Raw genomic sequence first — 10,000 nt, forward strand, 5'->3', positions numbered from 1 at the left:
ATACAGTATACCTGACCATTTCATGCAATCTACATATTTCTGTATTTATTCAATAACAGTCTAGTAATATTATATTCATGCAAATTTATTAATATGGGAAAATGAATTTTAATAAGCTTTCTGTATGTTAGACAATTTCCATGTTGTATTTATGTTGGAACAGTGAAGTGTGTTTACTCACAAATATCTGCAGGGGGCAGCACAAGAGAGAGAGAAGAGCTTTTAAGAGAAAATTCAGAGATGTTTAAGAGACAATTTGCATAAACTAATGACTAAAAGACTAGAAATATAAAAGTAGTACTGAAGCATCAACAGAAATACATCTCGTCGTGCACAGGGTACATATCTGCAGTGCACAGGGTTTAGTCCGCGTTGCAGTGGATTGTCTTGCGCTAATTTCCTGTCCTCAGACGAGCACCAGAACTAGCGGGGGTCAAGATTTTTTTTTCTTTGAGCCCAGTGTTTTGAAGACATTTACCTCAGAAGGCGTGTTGATTCGTTGCGACTCTTCTTGAGGAGAAATATGCCGTGAAGCTCTCCCACGGAGTGAGGAAGAGGTGGACAGTTGAAGTGTCCAATGGAGTTATGAGATTTGCGCTCAAGCTATTTTCAAGACTTTAGATTGGTTAATAACTTGTAAAAATAACAGACCCACGTGGGGACTGACCAATAGCATCGATATGTGAAAAAATATGAAATTGACCAAATTTGGACATACGAGGTTTCCGCCCGACAGCGACGATAGGTACATTGTACATGATCAGGGGGCACGGTGGCTTAGTGGTTAGCACGTTCGTCTCACACCGCCAGGGTTGGGGGTTCGATTCCCGCCTCCGCCTTGTGTGTGTGGAGTTTGCATGTTCTCCCCGTGCCTCGGGGGTTTCCTCCGGGTACTCCGGTTTCCTCCCCCGGTCCAAAGACATGCATGGTAGGTTGATTGGCATCTCTGGGAAATTGTCCGTAGTGTGTGATTGTGTGAGTGAATGAGAGTGTGTGTGTGCCCTGCGATGGGTTGGCACTCCGTCCAGGGTGTATCCTGCCTTGATGCCCGATGACGCCTGAGATAGGCACAGGTTCCCCGTGACCCGAGGTAGTTCGGATAAGCGGTAGAAAATGAGTGAATGTACATGATCAGGTTGTGGCTTAATGGGAAATGTTTGGTTTAAATCTATCTTTAGGTTAAAATCTAGGATCTCGGTTAATGCAAAAGTGTCCGATGCTCCTTAACGTGTTTGTTTGGCAAATAAAGAAGGAGGAAGAGATTTACTGTTGTGACTGTACATCTTACAGACCTAAATAAATCTAAATATCGTTGCTGAAGATGGTGGAACTTTATGTAGCCTCATGGAATACCTCATAAAATCGCACCATGTTGATAACCCAGGCACACAGTCCTGCTGCAGCCGAGGACTTGAGACGAACGAACTCCGGGTTGAAGTCCGGGTCGCTCAGATACTCGTCCCTCAGCACTCGCACCGTAGCCTCGGGAATGTGCTCTTTATCGAAGTTAACCAGCGCTTGTAGGAAATCATCTACCTGTGATGACACAGACACCCCACTGGAGAGCTGCTATGGCTAGGAATGCTCTTATATGTGAAGAACGTTATGTGAAGAAGCTTCGCTCACTTTGCTCATGAAGACTTTAGCAGCTTTCCAACTGCGATCTTTAGGAACACGTCCGCTCGGACTGAGTAGGACCAGCACGGCCGCTAAAACGTTGGTCACGATCACGGGTGGATTTGGGAACGTCCGTAACTCTGTTAGATTAAGCTGCACAAAACAAACGTGAAGCCGATATATACAGTATATATATATATATATATATATATATATATATACACGGGTTGCCATTTTTCTCCTCTGTGACTCCCTCTCTTGTTTCCTTACACACACACACACACACACACACACACACTCACCCTGTTCAGTGTGTTAAGAGCAGCGTTGGCTGCCTGTAAGGCTGGTTCAGCTTTAGCCAGGTCCACTTCAGTCTCTCTCTGCTGCTTCGACACCTCAGCCTGGATCGCTGCTACCTGAACACATGCAAAAACTTTTATTCAAGCCACCTGATGTTGCATAATTTACTTCTACTGTGTATTTCTCACACCCTGTGCTCCTCTGCATCGGCAACGCTCTTCTCCTGGTTCAGTTTGTCCGTCTGTTGGCCTATTTTAGCAATAAGGGCCTCTGTGTCGCTGTTCCTGTGATGCAGCTCCACTTCCTGCAGCGCTAGCTTAGCTTTCAGATCCTCCACCTGAGAGCAAGAAGGAAACAGAGTGAAAACACAGAGAGAAAACTGTGTACAGTGTAATTATTAAATAACACAGAAACGCACGAGAAGGTCACCTGGGAGGCCGTGGATAAAAGTTTCTGCAGGCCGTTCTCCAGGCGCTCCATCTTCTGTGTTAATTCCCTCCTTTTGGTCGCCAGCAGGTTGCTGTACAACTTCATGAACTCAAGGAAGCTCTTCGGCGTGGTGTAATTGAAGCGTTTTTCGTTCTGCTGGTACTTCACGCTGACCTCGTTAACGCACGTGTGCGCATACGAGATGAACTCGCTGATCGACAGCTTTACCGCAGGCTAAAGCAAAACGTATCAAGAGGTTTAAAGTCATAGGTAGGCACAAGACACGGCACGTGATACATAACAGGCGTGATCGCTGTACCGAGTTATTTTCGTATTCTGATTCTCACCTCGAGGCCTTGGATGTTACTAATGAAAGTTTTGCTGACGGACTGCAGTGCGTGCTGGGGCCAAGGATGGAACCAGTCAATAGCGGTGCAATTCACCAAAGCTGGAAACTTCCGCGCACGCGTCCGCAGAGTGAAACCCACCGGCGAGAAACACAGGACCACCTGTCATCACCATCCGAGTGTCAACAGTGTCAAAGCAAAATAACTCTATTAGAGATGGTTATGAATGAATCTACTGTTCTCTCGACCTTTAGCTGTCTGCGTATGCGGTCGATGAAAAAGTTCCAGCAGTTCTCTCGCGTGTCCAGCATCCCGAGGCCTCTGAGTTCCAGACGGATCGAAGCCACGATCATATCCACCTCCTCTTCGGTGAACAGATCCGGGATGTCTCCTTCACACACAAACGTATACATGCATTATCGGTTATTCTGTGTGTGTGTCTCTGTCTCGCGTCTACTGCATACAAGCCGTTTTTGTATTAGTTACCGGATGCGAGCATGTCGTTGATCAGCACTAGGAAACTTTCATCGGGAATTTGAGCGTCCGTGTGCAGGAAAACCGTGCCGATGTTCTTCACTCCCACCTTAATGTAGAGAGCAGCTATATCACTCTGCAGACAGACAGTGACAGTGAGAGGGTGAAGTGATGAAGAGTGAAGAGTAAAATCTGTGTATGTGTGTGTGTGTGTGTGTGTGTTACCCTCAGGTCCCCGATGCCATAACCTTTGCGTAGAGTGATTTGAAAGACCTCCAGCATGCTAAGGAAGGCAGCCAGGCGACACAAACTCTGTTTCCCGCTGCCACCCACTCCAATAAGCAGAGCATTTCCTACTGGAGACTCCAGAATACGGCTGATCCTACATCTGAAAAACACAACAACATTTGGACGGATAAATGAATGAACAAATAAATAAATAAATAAATAAATAAATGTATAAATACACAAAGGTATATAAATGAATGTAGATGCTTGGATGGATAAATATAGAGATGATCGAATGATCGAATGAATGAATGATCGAATGAATGAATGAAAATCGTTATGGCTTAATGGATATTCAGAGGAGGTCATGTATATATGGATGGATTCGTGGATGAAATGAAGGACTGATGGAAGAATTGACATATTTATGGGATGATGGAAAGGTAGATGTTTGGCTGAATATACAGAAGGATAGATGGATAAATAAATGAATGGAAGGAGGTACCAATGGATAGACTGACATGAATAAATAGGGAAATATACACAGAAAAGGATAGATAGATAGATAGATAGATAGATAGATAGATAGATAGATAGATAGATAGATAGATGGATGGATGGATGGATGGATGGATGGATGGATGGATGGATGGATGGATGGATGGATGGATGGATGGATGGATGTACGTCGTTATGTAGGTCGCTCTGGATAAGGGCGTCTGCCAAATGCTGTACATGTAAATGTAAATGGATGGATGGATGAATGAATGGATGGATGGATGGATGGATGGATGGATGGATTGATGAATGGATAGATGGATGGATGGATGAATAGATAGATTAATGGATAGATGGACGGATGGATGGATGGATGGATGGATGGATGGATGGATGGATGGATGTACGTCGTTATGTAGGTCGCTCTGGATAAGGGCGTCTGCCAAATGCTGTACATGTAAATGTAAATGGATGGATGGATGAATGAATGGATGGATGGATGGATGGATGGATGGATGGATGGATGGATGGATGGATAAAAAATTGGATGGACATACAGAGGGATTGCTGGATAAACACATGAACACTTACATGTGCTGCATGGCTTCCTCAAACAGCACCAGGTTCATGTTGGCATGCAGCTCGTTGTAGTGCTCCAGCGCATCGCTCAGCGTTTTCTGCAGCTTCTCCCAATCACTGACTTGTGAGTAACGAGGCTCTCCAACACCGTGGGCAAAGTGAGAATAGATGAGAGGCTGGTGGATAAAAATGGACTCATCTATTCCCTGCAGAAGTAGAGACACGGAGATGGAGCATTTAGCTTTAAACCCGCCGTATGACATCATGTTGTGATATAAAGGACTAAAGTATTCCTCTGACCTCAAAGTATCTTTTGCCAGTGTCCAACAGGATCTTACTGAAAAGCTCAACATCCTTCTCCTCCATCAGTTTATCAGAGTACACACGAGAACACTCGTGCAGCCAGAGGTACACCAGCTCGATGGGGTAGCGTACGGTCTCAGGCTGGGCAAAAAGAATCCCCTACACACAAAGAACACACAAATTTACTACTCATTTTTTTAATAAGACTAATTATAGAAAATTAATATACATGACACATGCACACACAAGCACGTTCTCGAAACACACACACACCTGGAAGATGTTTGAGATGTCCCTTAGGTTGAAGATGTAGTGAAAGCGGATTGCAGTAGGCAAGAAGTTCTGAGTCATTTTCTGGTGGAGGCAGATGGAGGCCTGGACGAGCGCTCCGACCAAGCGGCTCACTCCGTAGCTGAAGCCCCCTTGCTGGAAGTGACCACACAGAATGCTGCTGTAGATCGTATTCAGGGCCTCGGCACCTGGGAAATGCACTGCGAAAACTGAAAAATGCCTCTATAACAAGAGAGGTGGCAGAAACAAAGGGAAATGATTGTTACCCCTTCGAGCAAATCAACATACTTTTAATGTACGACAGAAAGTTAACAGTTAAATAAGAAATAAAAACTCAGGTGATGATGAGGTGTTGTAGTAAAGTTTATTCATTCATTCATTCATTTCCTACCGCTTATCCAAATTACCTCGGGTCACGGGGAGCCTGTGCCTATCTCAGGCGTCATCGGGCATCAAGGCAGGATACACCCTGGACGGAGTGCCAACCCATCGCAGGGCACACACACACTCTCATTCACTCACGCAATCACACACTAGGGACAATTTTCCAGAAGTGCCAATCAACCTACCATGCATGTCTTTGGACCGGGGAGGAAACCGGAGTACCCGGAGGAAACCCCAGAGGCACGGGGAGAACATGCAAACTCCACACACACAAGGTGGAGGCGGGAATCGAACCCCCAACCCTGGAGGTGTGAGGCGAACGTGCTAACCACTAAGCCACCGTGCCCCGTGTAGTAAAACTAGTGAAGTTATTCTTTCCACCCCGAGGTTTTATTACAACAACACATCCTCAACAAACCAGCTAATTTGGCTCCGTGGCCTCGTGGTACCTGCAGCCGAGGGTTGACGGAGAAGCTTCCAGCTGTTGGGTTCATGCAAGTGACATACTGACAGTTATGAATCTCCTTCAGCACCAGTCTCTGACGATCGTACCTGAAAACACACACAGTGTATGTATTTATATTTTATATACATTTTTTGTAAATGTCATAATATAAAATAACACACACACACACACACACACACCAATGAGAATAATCCAGATGTTGTCTGATGAGTGTGTGTGGCTGGACTGTTCCGTAGGCATCCACTTCCGGCATGTTTAGATCGTCAACAAAGTAGATCAGCTTCTTGGTGCCAGGAGGAGCAAAATTCCTTCCTGCCCTCTTCTCTAGAGGCTTTTCCAAAACACCTGCCCCATGACACATAAGACAGTAAGATGTGTGTTATAGACACTATTGTACATTTTCAGACTCATACTAGCATGACACACACACACTAGCACTATGTGTGTGTGTGTGTGTGTGTGTGTGTGTGTGTGTGTGTGTGTGTTTGTGTGTGTGTGTGTGTGTGTGTGTGTGTGTGTGTGTGTGTGTGCGTGTGTGTGTGTGTGTGTGCTCACGTTGCAGCATGGCCGACGTGGTGTAATAATTAAAGGGTACTTTGGCCACCATGTACTCCTCCCTGTGTTTGGAGATGGTGTCCCATACGAGAATGGTCTTGCCCACGCCTGCGTTCCCCACCAGCATCACCGGCTTGCCTTTCTCTAAGAGGAGTTCCACAAAATACGCCAGACAGGTCGTCTCGGCCGAGTGAACCAGCACCGTCTGAGTACATTAGAACAAGACTAGAGTGAAAAGCAGTCACACATAAACCTGTTTAGATTCAGGTTAGATTCTGTTTATCAGGTTATACTGAAATTAAATATTTTATACCTAACAAATCCCAGACACAGAAATATACACAGAAAAGGATGGATGGGTGGATGGATGGATGGATGGATGGTTGGATGGATGAATGGATGGATAGATGGATGGATGGATAAATGGATGAATGATGGTTGGATGGATGGATAGATGGATTGAAGGATGGATGGATGGATAGATAGATAGATTAATGGATGGATGGATGGATGAATGGATGGTTGGATGGTTGGATGGATGGATGGATGGATGGATGGATAGATGGATTGAAGGATGGATGGATAGATTAATGGATGGATGGATGGATTTATGGATGGATAGATGGATGAATGGATGGTTGTATGGATGAATGGATGGGTAGATGGATGGATGGATGGTTGGATGGATGAATGGATGGATGGATGGATGTATGGATGTATGGATGGATAGATGAATTGAAGGATGGATGGATGGATGGATGGATAGATTAATGGATGGATGGATGGATTTATGGATGGATAGATGGATGAATGGATGGTTGGATGGATGAATGGATGGGTGGATGGATGGATGGATGGATGGATGGTTGGATGGATGAATGGATGGATGGATAGATGGATTGAAGGATGGATGGATGGATGGATGAATGAATGGATGGTTGGATGGTTGGATGGATGAATGGATGGATAGATGGATTGAAGGATGGATGGAAAGATTAATGGATGGATGGATGGATTTATGGATGGATAGATGGATGAATGAATGGTTGTATGGATGAATGGATGGGTGGATGGGTGGATGGTTGGATGGATGAATGGATGGATGGATGGATAGATGGATTGAAGGATGCATGGATGGATGGATGGATAGATTAATGGATGGATGGATGGATGGATGGATTTATGGATGGATAGATGGATGAATGGATGGTTGAATGGATGAATGGATGGGTGGATGGATGGATGGATGGATGGTTGGATGGATGAATGGATGGATGGATGGATAGATTAATGGATGGATGGATGGTTAGATGGATGAATGGATGGGTGGATGGATGGATTGAAGGATGGATGGATGGATAGATTAATGGATGGATGGATGGAGGGATGGATGGATGAATGGATATATTGACAGTACTGAAAGTTTTGCTGTGTAGTTTTGATGTACTGTGTGTATATGTGTGTAATACCTGCAGAGGAACATCAGGCTCCAGCTCATACGGAGGTGTGCGTTCGCTCCACGGCGTGAACTTCTTCGTGTTGGGGTCAATGTAGTAATCAAAAACAGTTCCCTGGGAGGGAAACTTCACCGCTCGCATCTCCTTATTCCACCACCGACTGAACTCGCCACGATAATCTCTAAGCTAACAGACAAAGACGGAGGAAGTTAAAGAGAAGTCGAAATGAAGAGATAGTATTTTTCATTATAGGTTGGATGTATTTTTTTTTTTATTTCATAAGAAGGAATGACGATGATTTACGCTACACCTAACACTTCACACTCACATGGTCCTGAAAGAGGGCTCCTCCAAAAGCCCACACACACGCGAACACAAAGTAGATCTCGTAGAGCTCGCGAGGAGAGTCGGCAGGAGCGTTTTCGTCCGTCAACAAGCAGTCTAACAAGCAACACAGAGTCTGCGGCACGCACAAACACACACACGTCTGTACTCTCGTGTGTGACGTTCTATTTATTTGAATGTACGTATATGTAAATTGAGAAAAGTTTTGCTGTACCTGCACCATACTGGCCTCAGGTATAGGTGTGATGGTCTTTAGGTTGCACCTGACCTGCTCTAAACAGTAGGGCACATACTTATCAAACAAAATGGTCATATTCGCTCGCTCGGATTGGGCCTGGCGTGTGTCGATCCAACTTGTAACGTAGCTGAAAAACAACGGAAATGTTTAAGTGACAGACTACGATGTATGTGTAGTAGCTTGTTAGCATAAATGTTAACGGGTGTCACTCACGAGCTCCAGCCGAGATCCTGTGGGTTGACGTAAAGGATGCCTGCTCTGGATACGGTCGCAGGGGTGGCAGCCTTCAGATGACTGATCTCAAACAGCAGACGCATAGAGGACGTTAGAGAGATACGTTCGTTACTGGCCAACGTCAGCACCTAACACACGTCAAAAACATACAATATAGCATTTTATTTTCACTTAAAAAGTGCTAGCAATCTTTGACGAGATCATGTTGTCATGCTCAGACGTTGTCGTTATTGTTATGTTTATGTACTGTAGTGACCTTGTTATCATCCATAACAGTGTTAAGTGATTCTATCCACATAGGATCGATGTCGCCGTCAAGCACGATCCACTTTGGGCCATCGTGGGATAAAGCAGACAGCTCTCTCATGGTTGACGAGAAGAGGCCTAAAACATAAAGAAAACAAAGACACGAGGAATAATACGAACATTCTGGACACGCACGTGTAACACCGTCAACGTTAACACGCTCACCATCTTTCCACTCTCGTGTAGCAGGATGCAGGAATCCGAAAAGCTCGTCCGTAGTCACGGCTTTCGGGTTCATGTCGCTCCACACAGGCTTCAGCTTCATGTTCGAGTAAGTTCTATGCAGCGTCTTTAAAATCTATACGCATGGGGAAAAAGAGCACGACTCGCACGACAGCAGTCTGGATTCGATTTTACTGAAAAAACAAAACATAATGTTTTTTTTTTTTATACCTGGCTCTTTCCTGTTCCAGCGCCACCAACCACAAAGACAGAATGTCTCACAGCGAGTAGCTCCTCTAACTGAGTCACCTGTAGACACCAGAGTGTAAAGGAAAAGGAAAGAGAATCTAATCTGACTGATAGGTTGGTGAGTAAAACATAATAAAACATGAAGCTAACCTTCAGGATAAAGTTCTCCTCAGGCTGCAGACGCAGCTCGGCGATCGCCTGACGAACGTGTTGCTCTAGCTGTATGTCTCTTTTACGTGGAATATCCAACAGTGGAAACAAATCACCGATCAGACCCAGGAATATCGGCACGTCGCTTGTAACGATCTTGGGCAGGTTGAAATCCCGTAAAGCGCGCATCAGCACCTTATTACACACACGCAAAAACGCAGTGCAAAACAAATTAACAAATCCGAAAACAAATTAACAAATCCGAAAACAAATTAACAAATCCGAAAACACATTAACAAAACAAATTAACAAATCCGAAAACACATTAACAAAACACATTAACAAATCCGAAAACAAATTAACAAATCCGAAAACACATTAACAAAAC

The 10,000-nt window shown here is 44.6% G+C and overlaps 1 protein-coding gene across 1 annotated transcript in view; it reads right to left on the reverse strand.

Annotated features, from left to right (window-relative positions):
* The window catches only part of dnah9l (dynein, axonemal, heavy polypeptide 9 like), a 39,296-nt gene that overhangs the window by 12,146 nt on the left and 17,150 nt on the right, over positions 1 to 10,000 (reverse strand). Inside the window, exons 27-49 of the mRNA XM_060868882.1 lie at positions 9,613 to 9,807; positions 9,445 to 9,522; positions 9,217 to 9,349; positions 9,002 to 9,129; positions 8,725 to 8,873; positions 8,488 to 8,638; positions 8,257 to 8,388; positions 7,941 to 8,114; positions 6,472 to 6,676; positions 6,096 to 6,261; positions 5,900 to 6,002; positions 5,049 to 5,288; positions 4,773 to 4,934; positions 4,485 to 4,678; positions 3,393 to 3,555; positions 3,180 to 3,303; positions 2,942 to 3,084; positions 2,694 to 2,855; positions 2,347 to 2,580; positions 2,108 to 2,254; positions 1,920 to 2,033; positions 1,627 to 1,770; positions 1,354 to 1,536 (exon numbers count right to left, since the gene is read on the reverse strand). Coding sequence (XP_060724865.1) covers positions 1,354 to 1,536; positions 1,627 to 1,770; positions 1,920 to 2,033; positions 2,108 to 2,254; positions 2,347 to 2,580; positions 2,694 to 2,855; positions 2,942 to 3,084; positions 3,180 to 3,303; positions 3,393 to 3,555; positions 4,485 to 4,678; positions 4,773 to 4,934; positions 5,049 to 5,288; positions 5,900 to 6,002; positions 6,096 to 6,261; positions 6,472 to 6,676; positions 7,941 to 8,114; positions 8,257 to 8,388; positions 8,488 to 8,638; positions 8,725 to 8,873; positions 9,002 to 9,129; positions 9,217 to 9,349; positions 9,445 to 9,522; positions 9,613 to 9,807 — 3,624 coding nt within the window. The remainder of the gene's footprint in view (positions 1 to 1,353; positions 1,537 to 1,626; positions 1,771 to 1,919; positions 2,034 to 2,107; positions 2,255 to 2,346; positions 2,581 to 2,693; positions 2,856 to 2,941; positions 3,085 to 3,179; positions 3,304 to 3,392; positions 3,556 to 4,484; positions 4,679 to 4,772; positions 4,935 to 5,048; positions 5,289 to 5,899; positions 6,003 to 6,095; positions 6,262 to 6,471; positions 6,677 to 7,940; positions 8,115 to 8,256; positions 8,389 to 8,487; positions 8,639 to 8,724; positions 8,874 to 9,001; positions 9,130 to 9,216; positions 9,350 to 9,444; positions 9,523 to 9,612; positions 9,808 to 10,000) is intronic.

This window comes from Tachysurus vachellii, chromosome 4, assembly GCF_030014155.1.
Source record: "Tachysurus vachellii isolate PV-2020 chromosome 4, HZAU_Pvac_v1, whole genome shotgun sequence".
Classification (NCBI taxonomy): Eukaryota; Metazoa; Chordata; class Actinopteri; order Siluriformes; family Bagridae; genus Tachysurus; species Tachysurus vachellii.